This window comes from Emys orbicularis, chromosome 12, assembly GCF_028017835.1.
Source record: "Emys orbicularis isolate rEmyOrb1 chromosome 12, rEmyOrb1.hap1, whole genome shotgun sequence".
Lineage (NCBI taxonomy): Eukaryota > Metazoa > Chordata > Testudines > Emydidae > Emys > Emys orbicularis.
In genome coordinates, this window is record NC_088694.1 from 44267026 (window position 1) to 44293309 (window position 26284).

The following is a 26284-nucleotide window of genomic DNA, read 5'->3' on the forward strand; positions in this document are numbered from 1 at the left end:
GACATCTACTGTCATGGGTTGCTGAAAAATGCATTCCGAGTCATGGATAGGGCTGTCCTATGCCACTGAATCAGTAGCGATTGGGTCGTTCAATCCTGATGTCAGGACCGTCGCCCTAGCTACCTTCCTCATTGTTTTATATTTCTCCTGTTGAGATTCCTTACCAATCATACACGCCTGAAGCTGTGCCTGCAGACTTTCAATTTCTCCTTTAAGGTTTAAGTTCTCCTGTTTCAAAACTCCAGAAGGTACCCACGCACTCTCTCTATCACCTCCTCTAATTCTATTCAGTCCACGACCTCTCCAACCCCGGCCATGACCACGGGGAGAGTATCCAGGACCCTCTGTTTTCCATTGTCCTAATTGAGTACGCAGCTCCTTAACAGGAGTTCCTTCCTGCTGCTTAACTGCCGTTTCTACCTTTGCAATCCATTCATCCCAAGGTACCTCTTTACCACCATTCTCACACCAAGCATTTATCCAGTCTAACACACCGGGAGGCAGCGCCTCCAGAACAATTTGCTTCAAATCTTCCATGTTAGCAATCCCTGCTGATAATCTAATATAGGTCTGAATCCTGTCTGCCAGCTTAGCCGGAGCTTCCCCTGGCAACCTAGCCATTCCTTTAAGGGTTGCTAACTCACTAGATAACTTAAAGTGCTTCTGTACTACGCGTTTAAGCATCTGTGCAACATCATCATCAAAACCGAGGGTATGACAGTTGAGGGGCCCTAAAAGGGTTTGTACCAGAATTGGTTCCTGCAACATGTCAATTCCTACTGCTTTGAGTAACTGGTCGCCTTTATGGAGCCATGCCATAAACACATTGAAATTGTCAGAGGGGGGTGGTCCAACAGCTCCGGCTAATGCAGTTAGTTCATTAATCTTTAAAGCGTCGAGCCTGGCTGTTAAGCTGCTCATGCGTGGTTTGCGGGGGGTACTTATTCGTGATCCTTTTCCCTATCTGCATAGGCATGGCAGGGCCATAGATCTTTTAAATGATCAGCTAATTTTTTTGTTTCAGTTTCCACTGCATCCCATAACCTTAATGCGGGGGGGGGGGGGGGCTACCTGTACACGGGGTTTTATCAAGAGTAAAGTGGGTAATAGGATTTTCACTGGGGCTTGCAGTCCCATCTTCACCCATTTCTCCTATTTTTACTGGAATTGATCTAGATTTTGGGGAGGGCTTGTCCAGAACCTGGCTTACATCATAAGGTGGCGGTTGCGGTGTGGTAGCCCCTGCCCATGGGTCATGACAGTATGTTTTAACAGAGTCATTCCACATGTCCCCATTGCAACATCCATCCCAACTGTCCCATGTTCCATCTTTTAACTTGGCAAGAGCCACCTGTTTCCATTTCTGTTCCATTCCTCAGGCACTGTAACAGTACTCGAAGAACGCTGAACCCCAGGGGATGGCACTTTTTGCTTCTGCAGGTTTTCTACAGCTGTTTCCAATTTTTTTTTTCCTGCTTCACTTGCTCGAGCATATCATGAGTTTGGACCGCCTGTTGCCCTGCTAACAGAGCTTGGGCTTTCCAGTGCTCGACTGCCTGGGTTACGTCTTCTACTTCTCCTGTTTTTTCTGTTACTTGTTTGGCCAGTATGCCAGCATGCTGTCTGAGCCATCTCACTGCCATAGACATGAGTTGCAAAATTCTTGCTTTTTTACTCTTATTACTGTTTCACAGAGCCTCGGTTTCTACCATCGCTCTGCATATGCCAGTCCATGTTTCCCCATTCTCTTTTTTAAATTCATATGGACCCCCTTTACTGGCAATCCAGCAGGTCCAAGAGTTATCAAACTCCATGGGGATCATAAGGGAGGGGATCAGGGGGTTCCCTAGTTCGAGGTTTGCTGCCATGTTAGATTGCGATTCTTACTACGGCAGGTTCGCTTACTCACCAGATCAGCGGTCGGGGTCACCAGTGTTGTCAGATGCTACCGGTGTGGTGCTCTGCTTTCTCCTATGTTGATATCACTCGGCTGCGTGCGTCTATTCCCTCTGTTATAAATTTGTTAGTCTCTAAGGTGCCACAAGTACTCCTGTTCTTTTTGCGGATACAGACTAACACGGCTGCTACACTGAAACCTATTCCCTCTGTGTGCTGCCCCAGCTTTGCGCAAATAGCTGACACAGCAGACCCGAAGAGAACCCCCAATAACCACAGAGTCTAGAAAGATGCAAAGTCATGTCGACTAGGTTTATTGCGACCTTGGACACAATTGCAGTTCCCTGTAGGTTTCTTAGCCTAATTCAGGGCATACTATGAGAAAGTGCCTCTTGGCAAGGACCCGGCTCAGTGGCGGGACTTTCCACTGCCCCCGTGGCCGGACAAAGACACCACCCCAGGGATACATTCTTATACACAGGTACAAACAAGTTACACATCACTCCTGACGTATTGAGGTGCAACCCCTCTACGTAGCAAGGTACAACCCCTCTACGTAGTAAGGTGCCGCCTCTCACCTTGTACATGTTGGTTCAATCAAAACAACTCTATCCATCATTTTACCCTTTTGCCCCTGTTATTGAGATGGGTCGGTCTGTTCCATGTTATCTGTGGAATGTTCCGGTATAGTGTATGTTCTGATATCTGGTGTCCAGTACCTGTTAGGTATGTCTCTTTTTGCAGCATCAGCCTTTTCCTTGCCACCTTCTGTGAGCAGGGCCTGCCTCTGGCTCACAGCTTAACTTTGCTTTATGTTAGCAAAGTCTTGACCATTACTTTAGTTCAGGCCTTAGGCCTCATACCAGGCCTCTGATACCAAGGTTTATATCTCAGGGCCTCCTCTTACTACAGGTTCCAGTGTATTCATCAACGGCTCACCAGAGGGCTCCCCTCAGCTGCTCCCTCCTCCTCCTCGGAACTGTTGCTGATGTAGCGCTTTCTCCACGGATGATAGAAGACCCTCAGGGCTAAAACAAATTCCGAAGTTCTCACAGGGGTGGTGAAGGAGTCTATGTTTCCTCTACGCATTTCATGGTTTCTAAAACACGTGTGCTTGGTAAGAGATGGCCTCTTCTGCTCGACGCTGGGACTTATGGGGTGATAGTGCTGCACTCTGATTGGCAGAGGGTGGTGGGAGGAGTTCTGAGAGGGATCACATGACCCTCTTCTGGGCGGTTAATCCCATTCCAGAACCTGACCTATTCTGCTCTCAGGGTGGTCCTCTGCAGCCAAAACCCATCACAATTGGTAGAGGGCAGTGGGAGGAGTTCTTAGAGGGGTCACACAAAACAATTCCAGATGGGTCATCGTGCCCTGGAACTCCCCCCGATTGGTCAAATCTCCTCTCAGGGGTGGTCCCCAGCTGCTGAAACCACTCCTGCTTGGTAGAGGGTGGTGGGAGAAGTTGTTAGAGGGGTCACACGACCCACTCCCAGATGGGTCACCCCACCCCGGAACTCCCCTGATTGATCAAATCTCCTCTCGGGGTGGTTTTATGGGGGTGAAACCCATCCTGATTGGTAAATAGCAGCGGGCAGAGTTGTTAGAGGGGTCACATGACAAACCTTGCTTCCAGTCATGTGTCCGGCTTGACCCCGGAAGGAATACCCCCAGGGGAGGCACTTCTGGTGATGGGTGGGCGGGGCTTAAGGGGGTCAATGGTTCGTCGTTAACATTTGATTGTCGGTAGGGCCCATATACTACTTACATGAACATTTAATATTTGGCAAACTGGGATGTGAATCTACACTGCACCAGCCAGTGGGCTAAGTGTCCATGTGACCCTGCTGATCTTGTCCTATTTCAAAGAGCACTGGATCAAAGTGCTGTAACCAACTGTTACTGCATGTCAGCAGGGTGCACAGGGCAGTTAGTCTGCAACAGGCTAGACCAGGGTCCTTTCACTCACCAGCTGGCTGTGAACATATTGTTCCTATAGAGAAGCCCTAAATGGGATCAGGGACTTAAAGCTCCTCCCAGCTCTAGAGCTGACACTGGCTTCTCCAGGCTTCAGACAGGGTCACAGTACAAGATGTCACTGCTCTGTAGCTAAATAGCTGAATTCCGTCTCCTGGGCTGTGAGCCCAGGTCTGATCTCACTTCTAGAGCAAATCTTGCCGACAACCTGCCCCAGCTGAGCTTAACCCCATAGAGGGGGAACAGTGCCTTCCCTGGGTCTCACATGGTGGCAGCATCCCTGGAAGGACGCTTGGCTATAAATAAGTCTGGGCTGAGGCCCCAGGATGTCCCCAGGTGTTTGCAGAATAAAATGTATATTTGTAGCAGAGACATGTGATCTACAATAGCTCAGAGCCTTGTGGCACCACAGCCCCAACTGCTATGAAATAGCCTGTTCCTTCATCAGTTCTACATAATTTCCTCTGGATGAGCAGAGATTTTGTTTCTTTCTCCTGCATTGCATCAGCAGCTCTTGGGATGCAGCCACCAGGGGAACCCACAGCTCAGACTGCCCTGGCTGCTTGAAGTTGGTCATTAAGGGTACGTCTACACTATAATTAGAAACCTGCAACTGGCCCATGCCAGCTAACTCCAGCTCACAGAGCTGAGGCTAAGGGGCTGTTAAATTGTGGTGTAGACATTCAGTCTTGGTCTGCAGCCTGAGCTCTGGGACCTTCCCACCACGCAGGATCCTAGAACCTGGGCTCCAGCCAGACCCCGAACATCTACACCAGGGGTCGGCAACACTCGGTACCCTGGCAGACTGGGACAGTTTTATTTACCTACTGACGCGGCAGGTTCGGCCGATCGCGTCCCCCACTGGCCGCGTTTCTCTGTCCCGGGCCAATGGGGGCGGTGAGAAGCCACGGCCAGCACATTGCTCGCCCGCGCCGCTTCTCGCCGCCCCCATTGGCCCGGGACGGTGAATCGTGGCCAGTGGGGGCTGCCATCGGCCGAACCTGCCGCGTAAGCAGGTAAATAAAACTGGCCCGGCCCACCAGGGTGCTTACCCTGGCGAGCTGTGTGCCGAACGTTGCCGACCCCTGATCTACACCACAGTAAAATAGCCCCCTAGCCTCAGCCCCATGAGCCCTAGTCAGATTACACAGGCCAACTGCAGGTTTTTAATGCCCTAAGAGGTACCCAAAAGCAAAGACTAAAAACTAAGGGCGAGGCCCTGAGCTGATGCAAATTGACTTCAGAGTAGCTAGGGCTATTTATGCCAACTGAGGATCTGGCCCTACAAAGGAGCTGTGGTGGATTTTCATCAACTGGGGATCTAGCCCTTTGATTTCAATAGTGCTACAGCTGATTTACACCAGCTGGCCTGTCACAGTTTCAAATCCATATTCTTTCCATGTGAATCTGAGCAGAAGTTGAGAAAAAAGTTCTAAATTGGTCTGCAATTCCTTAGCTCTTTACCCCATTTGATTCATTACAAGAGTGTAACTTTTAATGGTTACAGAGTGATTCATTCCCACTAGCTATTGAATTTGGGAGGATAGTCATTATTTATTTGCAATTAAAATTGGAAAATGTAAAAGGACAATAGATACTTTCTGTGATTTTTTTTTTTTAAATTTTGTCAACCCTGCAATTTTCTGTTTGGAAAAGTTTTGAGGGAATGTTTTTAGCCCTCCTGGCTCAAATATTGGAGTCGTGGTGTTCCATATAAACACTTTAAATAGGTTGAACAATGCCAACTGGGACTTGTTTTTGTGACCAGCTCTGGGATTGAGTTATGATGGTTCCCTCAGTTAGAGGAGATCATGAGGCTGATTTCACTGGGCAGTCTTCAAAGGGTGAAGTCAAGTGGTATTCTCAGTGGAGCTTAAAGCAGTAAGAAACTCAACTGCCATGGAAATTCAATGGTATGTCAGCACCTAGCTCCCTTTAATTTGTTAGTCTCATCCTAAGTCAGGAGACCTAGGTTCTGTTCCAACAGCTGACACAGGCTGAGAGTGTGAGTTTAAACCAGCTACACAACCTTGGTGTGTCCCAGTTCCCCTGTCACCTCCTAGTCATGAAGACTGGGATTTTCAAGAGTTGAGGGGATGTAGACACCCAAATGCCATTGACAGTTTCTCCAGAAAAATTCAGTTCTCATAGAAAATGTTCAGGACTTGTTATTCTTTGTTTTTTTATATTTATATATGAAAACTCAAAACAATTCCAAGAAAAATTTTGCGAAGAAAAAATCACTTCCTGGACAGCTCTCCTCAGCCCCCAGTCTACTGGAATCTTTTAAGAATCTGGCCACTTAATTTGGTGCCTGAGTGGGAAGTGAATTCTTCTGAAAATTGTGGCCTAAGGGGAAAATTATATCTCATCCCCAGCACTGGGCGAGGTGTTTTCTGACCTGTGGTGAAGTGCCAAGTATTGGCTATTGCCAAAGCTGCTACGTATGTACATTCTGAAGGACACACAGAGGAATGTCAAAACTCACATGTGCATTTATCTACACACCAAATAACATACACGGACTGAAACAGACACATTCATGCAACCTTATTCACTAGCAAACACACACACAAAGCAAAGACTCAGAAATATACACTTATAATGTAACCTTGCAAAGGAACACATAGGCTAGGCTTACAATAGAAATGTTTGCCATCATAGCAGTGTCATTTATGGGTTGTGTTTACTTCTGTGATATTTCGATACTGGCAAAAGCCATAATGTCAACATGGTTACACTGGCGTAAAGGTCATTTTCCTGTATAGCTAATTTCTCTTGGACAACTGGTCTAAACTATAGCAACAAAAGCTGGCAAAAGCTGCATTTACATTAGGAAAGTTTGCCAGGATAGGTATACTGGCAAATCTTTTCTAGAGTTGACCTGGCTATAGGTTGTCTAGTTTTCGTTTTTCCCTCCCTCTTTCTCTCATTCTTTCTCTCTCTCTCTCTCTCTCTCTCTCTTTCTTACACACACACAGTCAGGATTTGTCTATTGTGCAGCTGCAGGTGTAACTTCCAGCTCAAGCAGAAATATCTGTTCTAGCTTTGATTGAGCTAGTCAGCTAAAAATAGTCATGTAGACGTACCCACAGAGACAGTGTTTTCTGTTCATTGGGGAAAATTCTCAAAGCCATCTAATTTAAGAACCTAAGTCTCATTTTCAAATACAACTTAGGTGCTTACGAGTTTAATAGGGCCATAAGAGGGCCATTTAGGTGCATAGTAGGATTTTCAAAAGCACCTGTGCACTTACATGCCACTGAAATCAATGAGTTTTACATGCCTGTGTGCTTTTGAAAATCCCACTTGATGCCTCAGTACCATTACAAATCTAGTCCTAAGTCTTATTGACTTTGAATGGGACTGACGCTCTGGAGTGACTAAGGCAATTTTGAAAATGGGACATTGGCTCCTAAGTCACTTAGGTGCTTTTGAAAATGTTATCTCTTGGCTTTTACACAATTCCCCTCTTAGAGACCCAGTCAAAGTGCCCTGCAATTCCTTGAAGAAATACAGCTTCCTCCTGAGGTCATCTGTCAAGGCCCCTTTCACCTTCATGTTCCTCAGGCTGCAGATGATCAGGTTCTGCAATGGCATTCCCAATGTGTTTAGGACACTGGCCACTTTGTTGAGGGCCAAGTAATGGAGTTCTCTGGGTCGGATGTAGATGAAGATGGAACTCTGTTGTATTAATTTTGATGGAATAAATGGGCCCAAAGAGTCAAAGGTGTTAACATGACCCAGTCACTGTCCAGTATGAAACCATTTTAAACAAGGTTTGGGGTTTGGTATACAGAGACCTCAGCCTGCTCAGTGTCATGGCAAACTCATTATTAAAAATCCTTTTAACATTTTATTAAAGATACAAAGAAGAAGGGGAAACAGGTAAAGCATTTGAAATGTAAAATCTTAAGTAAGGCTTTCCTTTAGCACCATCCCTTGTTCCTTTTCCCTTTAGCTGGAGAGAGTCTTTGGAATGGAAAAGAAAAACAAACACAAACTTCTCTGACTGTCTTCTAGATGATGGCAAAGATGGTGATAACTGTTCTTTTTCAGGAAAATAAATGAAATTAGTTCAAATGGTCTGGTGCTGGGGTTGTTGTGTCTCTCGTTAAAGTCTGATCCCATTTCAAATCAAGCACATGCAAGAGGGGAGAGAAAAGAACAGCCAAGGTAGTAAATGCAGCTTTTTCCTCTGACGTTGACTCTTACTCACAACCTCACTGATGGAAAAACACACATGGTCTTACCAGTCACAATGAGACTTGACACATTGTACCAGCATCAGTCAGGATGTTGTGAAGGCCATGACTATAACAGGGTTCAAAAAAGAACCAGATAAGTTCATGGAGGATAGGTCCATCAATGGCTATTAGCCAGGATGGACAAGGATGATGCCCCTAGCCTCTGTTTGCCAGAGGCTGGGAGTGGGCAGCTGGGGATGGATCACTTGGCGATTACCTGTTCTGTTCATTCCCTCTGAAGCACCTGGCATTGGCTGGTGTCGGAAGACAGGATACTGAGATAGATGGATCTTTGGTCTGACCCAATATGGCCGTTCTTACGTTCTTAGGCTGTTTTGGACATTGCTTTTAGCTGCCTCTTTGGTCAAAGGCTTACAGAAATGTTGCAGAAGATGCCATCTTGGCCAGCTAAGCCAGACTTTTAATAGACAGAAGGAAAAAGGAGAGGGAGAAAAAAGAGAAGGAAAAAGGTGGGGAAGGAAAAGGGCATACGAGTGGGGAGGGGGAATGGCAAAGTCTCCCATGTCGGGTAGTGGCTGAGCTTAAGCTGGAGTCAGTTGAATGGGCGATATCATCTGAATCCCTCTCTCTGGCCTGGTCTGATGAGGACATCTCTCAGGATTAGGATGGCAAAGGCCCAATGGTATCATGGTGGACACTGGGGTCCCTGCAGATTGTGAAGGTGGCAGCCAAGATTGTGAAGCTCACTCCTTCCCCTTTCCTTGTTTTTCAGTCAGCCAGAGTCCACTGTGTCCCCATCCCTCAATTTTCCCTCTGAAGTCTCTTTTAAGGACCAGAAGATATAAAGAGATAAAAAGATCCCCTAATTATTGTGTCCATAATTTAGAACTAATTTCCGACACACCAATTTGGGTCCATTGATTTCCAGTCCTACACTTACCCTGTGTACCAGGCATGAGATCTTAACACAGTCCTTGATTATATCAGGAGGCCTTTTTCTTCAGACTAATCCAGTCTCTCTGTCTCCCTTTTGTACCTTTTCCCATCAACATTTGCTGCTATAGGTTATAATAACTGTTTATGAAGCTTTATCCCCTTTCCTGCAGTTAGGCTCACGACTGGGGTTGGCTTGCTTGGCCAATGAGTGCTGCCACACCTGTGCCTAGCAGCTGAGTGAGGGAGCCCCACAGGTAAGCACAGCCCATAGCCTTCCTCTCCCCGTCCCATGCCCCATCCCCCTGCCCCTCCCATACACAAACTCTGCTGCTACTGGGCGGGGGGAGAGGCGTGGAGCCAGGTAGGGAGCCCCGCCAACCCCCCCAGCACCAGTGGCAGCACGGCTTGTGTGCTGCTGCCCACCTCCCCCCCAGCACCCTAGACTGCCCTCCCCCAGCACCCACGGTGCGCCCGTGCAGCCCCCTGCAAGTTTTAGTCAGGGATATATAGTAAAATGGACAGGTCACGGGCCATGAATTTTTGTTTACTGCCCATGACCTGTTCATCACTTTTACTAAAAATACCCATGACTAAAACATAGACTTATGCATGAGGCATAGGTGGAGAAGGCTTCTGGGAGCCAGGCTGCACACCGGGGAAATCAGATCAGACTGGAAGGCAGCCGCCTGGGGAGTTGGGGAGTCGGCTGTCTACAGATCAAGACAAAATACCCCACTCAAGACAGGCACCAACATGTCTTGAGTGGAAGGGGACCTAGAGTTTGGCTTCATGTACATGAAGAATCCAGTTCCAATGAACAAGGAGACTACAATCAGGTGGGGCAGGCACATGGAGAAGGCTTTATACCTGCCCCCTGCAGAGGGGATTCTCACTACAGTTTTGAAAATGTGAACATAGGACAGAAAGATAAAGGTGAAGCAGATAAAGCCATAGCAGAGGGCTAAGACAATGTTGTGGACCTTGTTGGGCTGCGTGTCAGAGCAAGAGAGCTGCAGGAGGGGTGGGATGTCACAGAAGAACTGGTGGACAAAGTTGGGCCCACAGAAGGGTAAGCTGAATGAGTTACCCACATGCAACACTGAATACAGCACTCCACTGAGCCAGGACCCGGCAGCCATCTGGACACATGCTCTGCTGTTCATTACTGTCCTGTACCTTAGAGGGCTGAAGATGGCCAGGTAGCGGTCATATGCCATGACCGTCAGCAAGGCCAACTCTGCTGTCCCAAACATGATGAAGAAAAACAACTGCAGGAAGCAGCTGTGGAAAGAAATGGAGTGGCGCTGCATGATGGCATTCACCATGGATTTGGGGACAGTGGCAGAGATGTAGCAGAGGTCTAAGAATGACATGTTCTTGAGGAAGAAGTACATGGGGCTGTGGAGGTGATGGTCGAAGGTCACGAGGACAATGATGAGGAAATTCCCCATGAGGGCGGCCACATAAACAAACAGAAACACAAGAAAGTGCAAGATCTGCAGCTCGCGGATGTCAGAAAATCCCAGGAGACGGAATTCAGTTACAGAGGTTTGGTTGGTCATGTCCTACCTGGCGAGAATGGGAAAGACAAGGAAGAGGCATCAGAAAAATGCAGTTAGAATGAAGGGAGCTGAAACAAACATATTTTTCCTAATGCATATCCCCTACAACCTTTTGTATTCAGAGGGAGGTTGTGACACTGCTGTCTGTTATACATAGGGAAGTTAAATAAAAAAACATAAAATACTCTTGCTGGAAGGCGGCAATATAACACTACTTCATTTCTGAGAATAACACACAAGAACCTAAAACCAGAGAGAGACAATGCAGGCTGCTTCCTAAGGCAGAGAAGCACAACTCACCCCATTTTACCCTAGTCTGGCTCTATGTAAGCTGAATGCCAAAGACCACATGCTTCCCTACAGATTCCCCTAGCCTGCTATCAGGAGCAGGAAACCCTCACAAACTTAGAATGATAGCTTGTCCTGTCAATACACCACACTGGCCATTCGTAACTCATCCTCTGAGTACCCAGAAGACATCATCATTATCCAACCATATTAATCTGTGTTCTGCCACCTTTTATTGTAACTTTCAGGTTCTATACAGGTTCTTCCTAGACCTGGTCAGAAAATGTTTCCTCTTTCCGCCATGAAAAATTTTAATTGCAAAAACGTACATTTAAAAAAAAAATCAGTGGAAACTTGTGACATTTCATCCAACAAATTCCCAAAACATTTTGATTTTTGAAAGTGAAATGCTTTTTCTGACACCCTCCCCTCCCAATTCAAATATTTTCAGTTCTTGCCTGAAATTGTTCAGTTTTCGCTTTAAAATTTTTGGGGGGACAGCTAACAGTTTCCACAAAAAGTTTTGCTAGGTAGAAAATTTTCTGCTAAAAGAAGAAAATTGACAGAATTTCTGATCAAGTGTAATTCTTGGAGATCTCAAAAGAAGAATAACTCATGATGGTCAACTGAGATTCAAGCTCACAGCTCAGGTTTAGAAGCTTAGTGTCCTAACTGCTGAGCTACCGTATCACAAAAAATACTCTCGGTCTGATTTTTGAAAAAGATCAGCACCTGACAACTCATGTTTAGACACACAAAGAATGAAACCAAATCGTCAAAGGAATTTACCATTCTCAGGAGGAGGTGCTGGCTGGTCTGCTCTTTGAAAAGACTGGTCACTTCATTTAGGCACCTACAATGGGAACTGAGATCCTCTGAAAATGCAGCTTCCCTTCAGGAAGATCGGTAGGGAAGGTCGAAAATTTCCCACCACAACTTTTGTTCTGATGGAAAACTTGATTTTTGAATAAATATTTATTTTATTTTTATTTGTTTATTTATTATATATGTATTGTGCCATGTGACTGCTTTCCAGCGGGGGAGCGGGAGGGATTTATTGACCAATTGATTTTTTTGAACAAACCATTTTGAAGTTTTGTTTTTTTCATTAAAGGTCAAAATTTGCCAATAACCCCTGGGATGAATGGACTCCGTATTTCCCTTCTACTTTTGAAAACTTCAGCATCAGCCCAAGTTTCCATGATATTTATGAGTTCTACTGATCACTGAAGCAAAGTGCTGAGGGAAAAGCCAGGTTACAATGAGCTATTCACATGAGCAAGAAAACCCTGGAATCTGGTACAGGAAGAAAAAAATCTAAGCAAATATAATTCATTGTAATGATGGCATTTTTAAACTAGATTTTATTCTCTTTTTCTCTCTCTAAACAACACAAGTATCTATCTATCTATCTATCTATCAGACCTACCCAGATCTCTGTGATTAGTTATCACTTTAATTAAGTAACTCTGCATGCAGGAATATCAACAAGAACCACTTTAATCCATGTTAATATTCAATGACAGTTGGGCTCCAATACCCCTTTGAAAGTCCCCCAGCACCCCTAATGAATATGAACCATACCAGGAAAAATAAATGACTTTCTGTTGCTGCGAATATTCCGGGGTGTCTGTCCTGCTTTGCAACCCATGAATTATTATAAAGTAAGTAAAAAATATGATGTCCCTGAACAGATTCACATGCATCTTCATTTGCTTCTGACAAAGGAGTCACGTCAATGAGTGATGCAGAGGTGAGAAGAGTGATAAATTATCTTTGCTCCTATGCAAGATCCTATATTAATGCCTCATTAGAGTCCTTTGGGATGTAGGTCCCATGAAGCATCTCATAATTTTATCTGGAAAGAATATTTCTGTTCAGTTGTTTTCTTTGTTGTTAACATTCAGCATAAGAGGGTGGATTGTCTGGCCTTTCCTTGGAGGCCACATGGGGGAGAGAGAGAGCAAAAACAATAATTCCTGTCCTCTACACAAAATAAGGGAGAGAGAACACAATGTGAATATCCTTCCTATGAATAAAGCAACAGAGGGTCCTGTGGCACCTTTAAGACTAACAGAAGTATTGGGAGCATAAGCTTTCGTGGGTGAGAACCTCACTTCTTCAGGCATCTGAAGAAGTGAGGTTCTCACCCACGAAAGCTTATGCTCCCAATACTTCTGTTAGCCTTAAAGGTGCCACAGGACCCTCTGTTGCTTTTTACAGATTCAGACTAACACGGCTACCCCTCTGATACTCTTCCTATGAATGGCTCAATTCAATCTGAGCCATTTACATCTGTGCCAAGTGGGTGTGAAACTATATTGCACTAGAAGGGTAGCGTCTGACACCCACTTTGCACTCAATTTTGCACAAATATAAGCAATTGCCCAAGATGCCAGGCAATAAAATATTAAGCCCAAGATGTGATGGGCAGGGTGCTATATGTGACACATTGGAAAGCGGGAGTGAGTTGGCTTGATTTTGCTCACGCAATATGGTGTAAATCAGGAGTAACTCTGTTAAAGTCAAGTCATTCATGCCCAGGAGGATCAGGTGAATAAACTGTAGGGAAGCTTCAATGAATGGGCCTAAGACTGATCACTCAATGGTGTAGACCAGCGGTTCTGAACCAGGGGTCTGGGGCCCCCTGCGGCACCTCAAACAGGTTTCCGGGGGTCCACCAAGCAGGGCCAGTGTTAGATTCACTGGGGCCCAGGGCAGAAAGCTGAAGCCCCGCTATATGGGGCTGAAGCCTGGGGCCTTGAGCTACTTAGCTTCTTGGGGGCCCCTGTGGCATGGGGACCCAGGCAATTGCCCTGCTTGCGACCCGCTAACTCCAGTCCTGGCTTCTATACGCAGAAAACCAGTTGTTGTGGCACAGGTGGGCTGTGGAGTTTTTATAGTATGTTTGGGAGGGCCTCAGAAAGAAAAAGGTTGAGAACCCCCGGTTTACAGCAGTGGTTCTCAGCCAGGGTTCGGGGCTCCCTGGGGGGCTGCAGGCAGGTTCCAGGGGGTCTGCCAAGCATGGTTGGCGTTAGACTCACTAAGGCCTAGGGCAGAAAGCCAAAGCCCTGTTGCGTGGGACTGCAGCCCGGGGCCCCGAGTACCACCACCCGGGGCTGAAGCCAAAGCCTGAGCAACTTAGCTTTGAGTTGCCCCCTGTGGCGTGGGGCCCTGGGCAGTTGCCCTCCTTGCTACCCCCTAAAGCCATCCCTGGCTTTTACATGTAGAAAAACAGTTGTGGCACAGGTGGGACATGGAGTTTTTATAGCACGTTGGGTCGGGGCCTCAGAAAGAGAAAGGCTGAGAACCCCTGATGTAGACCATTAGTATCTCTACTGGAGTTGGCAGGTGTCATAACTATAAAGGGAAGGGTAACAGCTCTCCTGTGTACAGTACTATAAAATCCCTCCTGGCCAGGGACTCCAAAATCCTTTTACCTGTAAAGGGTTAAGAAGCTCGGGTAACCTGGCTGACACCTGACCCAAAGGACCAATAAGGGGACAAGATACTTTCAAATCTTGGGGGGGGGGAAGGCTTTTGTTTGTGCTCTTTGTTTAGGGGTTTTTTCGCTCTTGGGATGGAGAGGGACCAGACATCAATCCAGGTTCTCCACATCTTTCTAAACAAGTCTCTCCTATTTCAAACTTGTAAGTAAATAGCCAGGCAAGGCGTCTTAGTTTTACTTTGTTTTCTCAACTTGTAAATGTACCTTTTACTAGAGTGTTGATCTTTGTTTGCTGTACTTTGAACCTGAGGCTAGAGGGCGGTCCTCTGAGCTCTTTAAGTTTGATTACCCTGTAAGGTTATTTTCCATCCTGATTTTACAGAGATGATTTTTACCTTTTTCTTTAATTAAAAGCTTTCTTTTTAAGAACCTGATTGATTTTTTCCTTGTTTAGATCCAAGGGGGTTGGATCTGTATTCACCAGGGAATTGGTGAAAGGTTTCTCAAGGCTTCCCAGGGAAGGGAATTAGCTTTGGGAATGGTGGCAGCGGACCAGATCTAAGCTGGCCCCCACAGTTGTAGCCTAAAGTTCAAAGTGGGGATACAGCCTTGACAGCAGGTATGAAAGGGGGTAAGCCTAGTGTGAACGAGAACACAGTCAGACTCTGACTAACCAACATTTCCACGTTAATTTCAGGGAGATTTGCAGAGTCCTCACTACAAGCCCCTCGAGGTAGGGGGAGGATCGTGGGGAACGCTGGTCACTGGCACAGTCATGAGGGGGCTGGTCACTGGCTCCTGGGGGAAGGTGCAGGCCCGACATGGGATCCCTGTACCCCTGATTCTGAAGGCAAGACCCATTGGGGCAGCGTGACTGCTGAGAGCCTTGGGGAGGGGGATCCCTTGGCTTGTCTATCCCCCCGTGGGAAAGGAGCATCCAGCTTCCCATTCCCCACCATCCCTCTGTCTTGTCTGTGCTGCCTTCACCTCCTCTTTCCATCCACCTTCTCCGAGGTCACTGAGAGTGACGGGCACTGTGGCCAATGGAAAGCCCCCAAGCACTGGTTCTAATCCCGCCCGTTGGCCTATTATTATCCAGTCACATTCTGGGAGTAATAACATTATGCAATGGGGAGTGGGGAGGTTCCTGGTTGCAAAGGGGAGTGTCCCTGACATGCTGGGTGACCCAGCCAGCCTGAGCAGGCTGCAAGGGCCAGAATCACAGAGGGATGTAGGCATTGCAAAGGTGGCTTCTTACCTAAGCTAGCCAGGGGGAGATGCCAGGGAGAGGGGCATGCACAAAGCTCTGTCCCTCTCGGGAAATTTGGCACCTAAATCCAAGCTGCAGGGAGGTACCTTCCTCTGCGTTGGATTCCCAGCTGTGATCCCTTTCTGGGAGTCAATGGAGGAAGCTGGGGGGTAGAGGGGAGAGATACCTAACCCCCAGAGAGATGCATGAGCCAGCCGACAACAGGCGTTCATTCCCTAACTCGGCTGCAGAGCCAGTGCAGTAAGTCTGCCCAGAGTTTGCCTACCGGATCGGGACCCCATAGGCATGTCACACAGAATGATGAAGCAGGAGTACTTCCCTTGTAGCTCTTAGCCACATGGTCAGCGCATTAACCTGGGGTGTGGGAGACAGAAGGGGAGATGTGCATCTAGGGTCTCCCACTCCCCAGGTGATACCCTTAGTGCTGGGCGAATGGTTGTGAGGGAGCTCCTCCTTCCCCCGCTAACATGGCCTAAGCTCCTAACTCCAGGAGAGGGGTCACAGCTGGGAATCACCAGCAGCGGGATGCAGCTCCCTGTAGCCTGTGCTTAGGTGCCTACCTCTGAGAGAGGGGCAGGGCTTAGCACACTGCATCTCCCATTGGCTGCCTTAGCCGAGAAGCTGCCAAGCACATTGGCTTTTATGGATCCCATTCTGAGGCGCCATCATTCCCCATTCATTGAGCACCGAACACAGGCTTTTTGAACCCTGGTGATTTTCTAGGTACCATCCACTTAGCTGTGGGGACCACTCAGCATTGCAAGGTTACATTTCTTCGTGAGTCCAGCTCCAGGTGCCTCAAGTGGCAGCTGGCATCTCAGGTCTCTTGTGAATCTAATGTGTTTGATTCCTCAAGATACTGACCACTGTAGCCTGACACAACAATGCACTGAAGTACGTCTAACTGACTGTAAGCAAATGATGAACAAACCCTTTCCCGTCAGTACCTTTAGCTGTTAGACAGGCAAAGTGGTCAGAAATCTTTGACCAAAAAAATATTCTCAACAAAACAAACAGTTTCACTGACATCAATTTTATTTTATTTTATTTTTTTTGTGGGAAAATATCATTTTCAATTAAATGTTTTTATTTTACATTGGGAACATTTTAAACAGCGGTTTCCATTTTGAATTATTATTTCAACTTTTTTTTTGTACTACCAGTTACATGCTAAGGTGCCTTACATGGGCCTCTTTTTCTTATTTCAATGTAATCTTACGTTAAACAGGTAAAACATGCCAAAAGTACCGATGTTTTGAAATGTCAGAAATCAGAACATTACTGAATAAATCTTTCAATCAGGAATATGGACATTGTCCATGACATCACTGTTGGGTTTTACTTCGAAGAGAGGATCATTGAGCCAATTCCTCCACCCAGAGTTCCTGACTCAGCTTCCTCAGAGAACCCTGCTTAACCTCTCTGACTACTAGTCCCCTCATCTGCTCAGCACCACTCCTTTGACCTGGTCCAGGCCCATGAAACAGTCCACCCACCCCTGCTTCCTTCCTCCTACCCCATCTCCAAGCAAAACACTATTTCCCCTGCTTCTGCCCATTGGCAAGCCCTGGTCATCACTTCCTTCCTCTCTCACTCTCCTCCTTCCTCTGCCTAGCCCAGTCCCCCTGCTCTGAACACTACCCAGGGTGGCCTCTGCCCAGCACTGCTAAGCACACAGTTGAACTGGGGAACTCACTGCCACAAGGTATCACTGAGACAAAGAGCTCAGCAGGGGAGACATTGGCATGGATTATGAAAGCCTCCATGGTTATGTTAGATAGAGAATGAAATAAACCCGCCATGGTGACAGTCTCCACCCAGACTCTAGATCCCTGGGAAACTCCCTGACATGAAGGTCAGTGCAGAATTGTCCATGGGAGAGGGGGTGCTCCCTGCCTCTCCCTCTACAGCAGCTGAGGCTAGTCCCACCAGGAGTCACTGCTCTGAGCAGGGCTGTTCCCAGGAGCCAGAGGAAAGAGGCACATTTAGTCCCAAAAATCTCTGCCAACTCTCAGGGCTGGGTTCAGACACTCCAGGGCCATGCATGGGGCTCTGCCCCTTTGACCCTGGCCCACATGGAATGACAGCAGTGGTCCCCCCAGTCCTCACTTGCCCGCCAGATAATATATGCTTGGGTGAGGGGGTTGGGACAGTTGTGTTCTTCCCCGCCTCCTGCACACAGAGCCCGATGCTGGGGGTGGGGTTGGTGGGGTTCTTGAGAGCAGTGGGGCTGGGAGATGAACACCCATGGAAAAGCCTGGGGCAATTCCACTCTGTCAGAGCCATTGTCTCAGGCTCTCTGCAGACTCAGGCAAATGATCCTGCACTGGCTGCACTTAGAGCAGCTCCCCAGCACCAACTCCAGCTTTTCTAGGTGGTGCAGTATTTGGTCCTGGGCCCAATGAGACCGCGGGCACTAGACTCTGGTGATTCCTACATTCCTGTGGGAAACAGGCAAATTCTGTTTTGAAAAAAACAACAACAAATATTTCACCATGATCTATGAAAATGAATTAAGGGCTTGAACCAAACTGAATAGTGGAGTGGGCCCTAAATAAATGATTCCTTATGTAGTATTCATCCATTCTCAGTGCTTATCCCTCCGGTTACAAGCTGTGACACTGGGGCACAGAAAGTAACTTAGTGGCATAGCCAGGTTTAGATCGCAAGAGCACCAGGTGTTTTGACCTTGTTTTTCCAGCCCCTGCTGCCTGGCTATACTTATATCACAGTAGGCTGGAGTGTTCCAGGCAGGCCAAGGTAGGTCGGCATCCCAGGTTTGCATACCTTAGTCACCTTTGCAAATCCCAGACTTAGTATTTCTGAAAAGAAAGAAAAGCCTGGGAACTTAACAAGTTAGACACAGGGCCAGCTTTATACAGGAGTTTATGCACTTAAACATGGAGATGGTATCTATGTGGAATTCACAAAAGCATCTGAACAAATTAGGGGCTTAACTCCCATTGAATTTAGGAGCTTTTGTAAATCCCAGTAGTCTCCTGTTTCCATCGTTAGTTACCTAAATATCTTTGTAACTCTGCCTCATGGATAAAACAGAAGCTGGTCTGGTATCAGGGAACCCTGGGGCAGATCCGAGGGCCTGTGCTAGGTAGTGGTCAGAATAGAGGGGCATAGAGGTGCCTTTTGCCTTAATCATCTATGAATTGATGCACTTTTGCCTCTGGGCTGCTGCTTCTGAGCTGTGCAGGGCTCCAGGGAGTGAATCTATCAAGACCTTAGGAAACAGAAATGGATAAATTGTCTTCTACAGCATGAGTCTCCTAATGTCACTGACGATCAGACTCAGCTACACACAGTTCATCTGCAGAGAGCAAGAGTTTTGAGTCTAGTTCTGTCAGGTCAGTCTCAGAGTGTGCAGGTGAAAGGATTCTTTGAAATCTGTCCCTCTGACATGTAGATAATACAGTGATAGGGACACTGAGATAGATAGATAGATAGATAGATAGGAGAATCTTGAAGCTGGAGGATCAAACACTAAGCAAGTTGGAGTAAAATCTGCAATGAACAGCACAGTAAGTTACTGTTTCAATTAAATATATTAGGGAATTAACGTACTGACAAATTTAAAAAATTACAACTGGAACTCTTTCAAGTTTTTATTATCAATTTAATCAAATATCTAGAGCCAGCCAGAAAAAAAAAATAAAACAAGTAGAAAAGTTTGATTTTGCAGCAGATACCTCCAAATTGAATTTTTTTTCAGGATCTGGCAACAAAAAACTAAACCTGTGTCACTAAAAACTACAGAAAACTGAAATTTTAAGTTGAAAAAAAATAGAGGAGTGGGTTCAGTTTTTCAACCAAATATAACCATCCCCACTCCCCCAGGATATCAGCTACTTTCCCTGAGAATAGCTATTTGGTTGAGAAACCAATTTTCACATGATAAAACATTCAGATGGACAATTTCTGACTCTCTTAATTGGAAACCATGCTTTAAATAGGGGTGGGAAACACTGATATTTTGAAGTAATACTGTAATTGCAAACCTAGTTATCCTACCGCTGCTGTGTTTATTTCTATTTCAAAGGAATACATGCAGGAAAGTAAAAATTGAGTAACGAGCACAGCTGATAGCCCACAGAATGTGTTTTCTACGCACCAACACCTCTAAACTCAGAATCAGATTTATTTGCATAGACAGCCTGTTACAATATTTTTAAATAGGAAAATGGGGTTCTCACCGAACATTTTCCAGGGATAGAATCTACTACATACGAGCTGCCACAGATGATGCTGTGAATGTCTAGATCATATATCCCTGTGAAGAGGGAGCGTGTCTGTGTTGACATTTTAATATTTTAGCTTTGTGTCCTAGTTGTGAGCCTGCTGTTTGTCACAAGAACAGAGGACATGAGACCAGAAGATACCTCTTGGGTCTTCAGGTCCAGTCCACAGCTTTCACTGGTAACCCCATTATATCCCCATCATAAATTTATCAAGCTCCATCTTAAAGCTAGTTGTGTTGTTCCCCCCTACTGCTCTTATGGGGGATGCTGCTCCAGAACTTCACTTCTCTGATGGCTACAAACCTTCTTCTGATTTCCAGCGTGAATTTACTCATGACCAGTTTATTTCCATTTTGTGTTGTGCCAACATGGTCCTGTAGCATCTTCTTCTTCCCTGATGTTTATCCACTTTAAGTCTCTCTGGAGTCCATTGTATTAAATGAAAAATGTATGCATTATTGTGGGCCGGGATTGTATGTAACTTCTCGAGGGGAGAGATTGGATGTGAGCACAGAAAAATGCCTTGGTGGGTTTTGAAGCACTTACTCCTACCAGAGCCCTTGGATGGAGTAGCAGGATGATGTCTGGTAAGTATATTATCATGTGTGTAGGTTATTTTATTTTTAATACAGTTTCTCTGTAATGCCTTTACCTTAAGAATAAATGTGCTTGCTTCAAAGGGGCTCTGTGGTCTATACCTGTGGGCATTTACACTGTTTATAGTCTCTGTAGAAAAAACAATGTGTGGATGTAAACTTGTTTAGGCACTCTGGTTTGCTGGGAATAACACAGTGTAAGCAGGAGGCTGTGCAGCTCAGAAAACCCCCAATCAGGAGGGAGTGGAGATGTTAGTCTCTGCCTGAGAGAGGTGAGAACGGAGCAGCCTATTGCTACAGTGGGTGCCCTTTTTGGAACACTATGGGGAAATAAAGGAGGAGAAGAGGGTCAAGTCATGTCCATGGGACCCCAGAAGAAGGAGATAAACGTGTGGCTGGTTTGGAGCTAGCAGGGAAACCGTTATGGGTATGATGCCTGTAGCCTGAGTTAATATGGACACCAAAGAAGCTTATGCATGGTAAAGAGTGCTGAGAAATCCATGATATGAGGAAAAGGGTGGGAAAAGCCTAAATGTGTATGAAGCAACCACTGCAGGCATCAACAGGGGAATTGACCTATATTGTTGTCATGAAGCTGTATTTGGGTACGGTCACCAGAATTACTCATTGACTGACTGAATGTATGAAGTTCAAATGGACAAGTAGGAACAGCAGATGGTCTGTCTAGGAGTGGGGAGCTAGAAAATCCCTGGGGTACCTTCTGCATACCCTTGCCCTGTTCTTTCTGGAAAGGGGAAAAATGTGATGAATTGGGAGTTCTATCTGAATACTCCTGATTTGTGGAGTGATCAGCACTCAATGATCATCTAAATCCAAGTAAAACACCTTGAGACAATGAATCATAGAATATCAGGGTTGGAAGGGATCTTAGGAGGTCATCTAGTCCAACCCCCTGCTCAAAGCAGGACCAATCCCCAACTAAATCATCCAAGCTAGGGCTTTCTCAAGCCTGACCTTAAAAACCTCTAAGGAAGGAGATTCCATCACGTCCCAACGTAACCCATTCCAGTGCTTCACCACCCTCCTAGTGAAATAGTGTTTCCTAATATCCAACCTAATCCTCCCCCACTGCAACTTGAGACCATTACTCCTTGTTCTGTCATCTTGTACCACTGACAACAGTCTAGATCCATCCTCTTTGGAACCCCCTTTCAGGTAGTTGAAAGCAGCTATCAAATCCCCCCTCATTCTTCTCTTCTGCAGACTAAACAATCCCAGTTCCCTCAGCCTCTCCTCATAACTCAGGTGCTCCAGCCCCCTAATCATTTTAGTTGCCCTCCGCTGGACTCTTTCCAATTTTTCTACATCCTTCTTGTAGTGTGGGGCCCAAAACTGGACACAGTACTCCAGATGAGGCCTCACCAATGCCGAACAGAGGGGAACGATCACGTCCCACGATCTGATGGCAATGCTCCTACTTATACCACCCAAAATGCCATTAGCCTTCTTGGCAACAAGGGCACACTTTTGACTCATATCCAGCTTCTCATCCACTGTTACCCCTAGGTCCTTTTCTGCAGAACTACTACCTAGCCGCTCAGCTCCTAGTCTGTAGCAGTGCATGGGATTCTTCCGTCATAAGTGCAGGACTCTGTACTTGTCCTTGTTGAACCTCATCAGATTTCTTTTGGCCCAATCCTCTAATTTGTCTAGGTCCTTCTGTATCCTACCCCTATCCTCCATCGTATCTACCACTCCTCCCAGTTTAGTGTCATCTGCAAACTTGCTGAGGGTGCAATCCATGCCATCTTCCAGATCATTAATGAAGATATTGAACAAAACCAGCCCCAGGACAGACCCATGGGGCACTCCACTTGATACCGGCTGACAACTAGACGTGGAGCCATTAATCACTACCTGTTGAGCCCAACGATCTAGCCAGCTTTCTATCCACCTTATAGTCCATTCATCCAGCCCATACTTCTTTAACTTTCTGGCAAGAATACTGTGGGAGACCATATCAAAAGCTTTGCTAAAGTCAAGGAATAACACGTCCACTGCTTTACCCTCATCCACAGACCCAGTTACCTCATCATAGAAGGCAATTGGGTTAGTCAGGCATAACTTGCCCTTGGTGAATCCATGCTGACTGTTGCTGATCACTTTCCTCTCCTCTAAGTGCTTCAGAATTGATTCCTTGTGGACCTGCTCCATGATTTTTCCAGGGACTGAGGTTCGACTGACTGGCCTGTCGTTCCCCAGATCCTCCGTCTTCCCTTTTTAAAAAATGGGCACTACATTAGCCTTTTTCCAGTCATCTGGGACCTCCCCCAATCCCCATGCATTTTGAAAGATAATGGCCAATGGCTCTGCAATCACATCTGCCAACTCCTTTAGCACCCTCGGATGCAGCACATCTGGCCCCATGGACTTGTGCTCGTCCAGTTTTTCTAAATAGTCCGGAACCACTTTTTTCTCCACGGAGGGCTTGTCACCTCCTCCCCATGCTGTGCTGCCCAGTGCAGCACTCTGGGAGCTGACCTTGTTTGTGAAGACAAAGGCAAAAAAGCATTGAGTACATTAGCTTTTTCCACATCCTCTGTCACTAGGTTGCCTCCCCCATTCAGTAAGGGGTTCACACTTTTCCTTGACCTGCTAACATACCTGAATAAACCCTTCTTGTTACTCTTAACATCCCTTGCTAGCTGCAACTCCAAGTGTGATTTGGCCTTCCTGGTTTCACTCTTGCATGCCTGAGCAATATTTTTATACTCCTCCCTAGTCATTTGTCAGTGGGTTTGCTCTAGCTGGGAGAAGGCATGTCCTCCTCCTGTCTTAAGTCAGGGGGCTTTGAGAGCAGTGGAAAATTACCAAAAAGCAGAACAAAAGCAGCAGGTGACCCCAGCAGGAGTCTCTAAATAGACTGACAGGGGACAACTGGGGGAGAGAGCCATCTTGCACCGTAGTAAGATGAGGGAGGGTCGGGCAGGGGCAGGGTAAGCAGTGGATGGTGGGTCCTGCCTGCCTCGCAGAACACAGAGGAACCCCAAGGGAAGGGTGAGTTGATGAGGGACAGTGAGTTTAGGATGTTTATGGCATTGTGTGATTTGTACTCCCCTGAGCTTTATATGCTTAAATACAAAGAGTATAAAGTTGGCAGATTGAAAAAATGTGTGTGTGTGTGTGTGTGTGTGTGTGTGTGTGTGTGTGTGAGTGAGAGAGAGAGATTGCTTCAAAAACTACTGCATGCCCCTGAGGGAGTGAAACCAGAAGCTTCATACCTTTGGGATGGAGTTGTGGGAGAGAGGCGAGTTTGAGTACTGGGGAGTCTGGAGGGTAGGGATAGGATACAGAGGGATTTAGACAAATTAGAGGATTGGGCCAAAAGAAATCTGATGAGGTTCAACAAGGACAAGTGCAGAGTCCTGCACTTAGGATGGAAGAATCCCATGCACTGCTACAGACTAGGAGCCAAGCAGCTAGGTAGCAGTTCTGCAGAAAAGGACCTAGGGGTTACAGTGGACAAGAAGCTGGATATGAATCAAGAGTGTGCCCTTGTTGCCAAGAAGGCTAATGGCATTTTGCGCTGTATAAGTAGGGGCATTGCCATCAGATCGTGGGATGTGATCGTTCCCCTCTGCTCTAGACTCTTCTCAATGGTAGCAGATTACAGAACAAGGAGTAATGGTCTCAAGTTGCAGTGTGGAAGGTTTAGGCTGGATATTAGGAAAAAACTTTTTCATTGGGATGGTGGTGAAGCACTGGAATGGGTTATATTGGGTGGTGGAATCTTGTTTGTTAGAGGTTTTTAAGGTGAGGCTTGACAAAGCCCTGGCTGTGATGATTTCGTTGGGGGTTGATCCTGGTTTGAGCAGGGGGTTGGACTAGATGACCTCCTGAGCTCCCTTCCAACCATGATATTCTATGATTCTATAACTCCCTTCAGGCTCCAGAAGCTTAAGACAACCCATGGGATACAGAACACAGAGGCTTGTATTGCCCTCACAGCTATTCCAGTGCATTTCCAGGAAGAGATCCTTGCTCTGATCTCTGACACCCCTGATATATTCATGAAGAGTGATCATTTCCCTTCTCAGCCCACACTTTGTGTAACTCATTTAGTTTCCTCTCATGAAATGGCTGTCCGTTGTCACAATAGGACAACCACCATTCCGATGATGGATGGGTTTGGGTTGTAATTAGTTCCATATTTACACTGCAATTTGTTAAGCTACTTCTTTGACCAGATTGTCTAAAGGTGAAAATGGATGCCACTCCATTGACTGTAAGGGATCTATCGCAATTTATACTGGTGTGATCTTCTTCTCATGTGCTTGTCACAAACAAGATGTTTTTTCCCTAGAACCGTACACAAGCGATGGCTCCTTCCATCACCACAGTGAGGTTCTCCTCGCCTCTGTTTGTCAGAGGGTGGAGATGGACGGCAGGAGAGAGATCACTTGATCATTACCTGTTAGGTTCACTCCCTCTGGGGTATCTGATATTGGCCACTGTCGGTAGAGAGGATACTGGGATGGATGGACCTTTGGTCTGACCCAATACGGCCATTCTTATGTTCTTATGTTCCTCTGTACAGGTCTCCCCAAGGAGTCAGCAAATGAGCAGGTACTCCATGTATTCGTGTCATTAGAGATACTCTAATGATTGGTGTGATAATGTGCCTGACGACTAGAGTGGTTGTCAGAGGTGAGGAAGCAGGAGTGCTTTAGCCTCACCATTGTCCTTCTCTCCACAGGCAGCACATGATGAATTGAGTAGGAAAATGTCCAATCACACCACCGTGACTGAGGCTACATCTACACTACAGGGGGGGGGTCGATTTAAGATACGCAAATTCAGCTACGCGAATAGCGTAGCTGAATTCGACGTATCGCAGCCGACTTACCCCGCTGTGAGGACGGTGACAAAATCGACCTCCGCGGCTTCCCGTCGACGGCTCTTACTCCCACCTTCGCTGGTGGAGTAAGAGCGTCGATTCGGGGATTGATTGTCGCGTCCTGACGGGACGCGATAAATCAATCCCCGAGAGGTCGATTTCTACCCGCCGATTCAGGCGGGTAGTGTAGACCAGGCCTTAGTTCCTTCTCTTGGGATTCTCTGAGGTTCGGGAGCTGCAGATTTTACACTTTGTGGTGTTTCTAGGGATTTACCTGATGGCCCTGACAGGGAATCTCCTTGTTATCACAGTAGTATCCCTTGACCACCACCTTCACACCCCCTTGTACTTCTTCCTGATGAATTTGTCCATCCTAGACATCGGATCCATCTCTGTCACTGTCCCCAAGTCCATGGCCAATTCTCTATTGAACACCAGATCTATTTCTTATGCTGGATGTGTCACCCAAGTCTCTCTCTTCTTCTTCTTCACTTCGGCAGACTTTGCCCTACTCACTGTCATGGCGTACGACCGATATGTGGCCATCTGCAAACCGCTGCACTATGAGACTGTAATGAACAGGGGAGCTTGTGTCCAAATGGCAGCCAGTGCCTTGATCAGTGGTCTTCTCAATTCTGCTTTGCACACTGGGAACACATTTGCAATATCATTCTGTAGAGGTAACATTGTGGATCAGTTCTTCTGTGAAATCCCCCAACTCCTCAAGCTCGCCTGCTCTGGCTCATATCTCAGTGAAGTTGGGATTATTGCCTTTAATGCACTTTTAGGATTAAGCCTTTTTGTTTTAATAGTAGTGTCTTATGCTCAGAATTTCACCACAGTGCTGAGAATCCCTTCTGAGCAGGGCTGGCATAAAGCATTCTCCACATGCTTTCCTCACCTCATTGTGGTCTCCTTGTTACTTTGCACTGGGACCTTTGCCTAGGCGTGCAGAGGCGGTCAAAAAAGCAAACAGGATGTTAGGAATCATTAAA

The 26284-nt window shown here is 46.5% G+C and overlaps 1 protein-coding gene across 1 annotated transcript; it reads right to left on the reverse strand.

Annotated features, from left to right (window-relative positions):
* Positions 1–9727: 9727 nt before the first annotated feature.
* LOC135886273 (olfactory receptor 14A16-like) lies at positions 9728–10579 on the reverse strand. The gene has a single exon (XM_065414095.1). It carries the CDS (start codon positions 10577–10579, stop codon positions 9728–9730), a length of 852 nt encoding a protein of 283 aa, XP_065270167.1.
* Between the last annotated feature and the right edge of the window lie 15705 nt (positions 10580–26284).

Bases quoted from the DNA above. Each gene is read 5' to 3' on its own strand.
- LOC135886273 (XM_065414095.1), bottom strand. From the start codon at position 10,579: ATGACCAACCAAACCTCTGTAACTGAATTCCGTCTCCTGGGATTTTCT.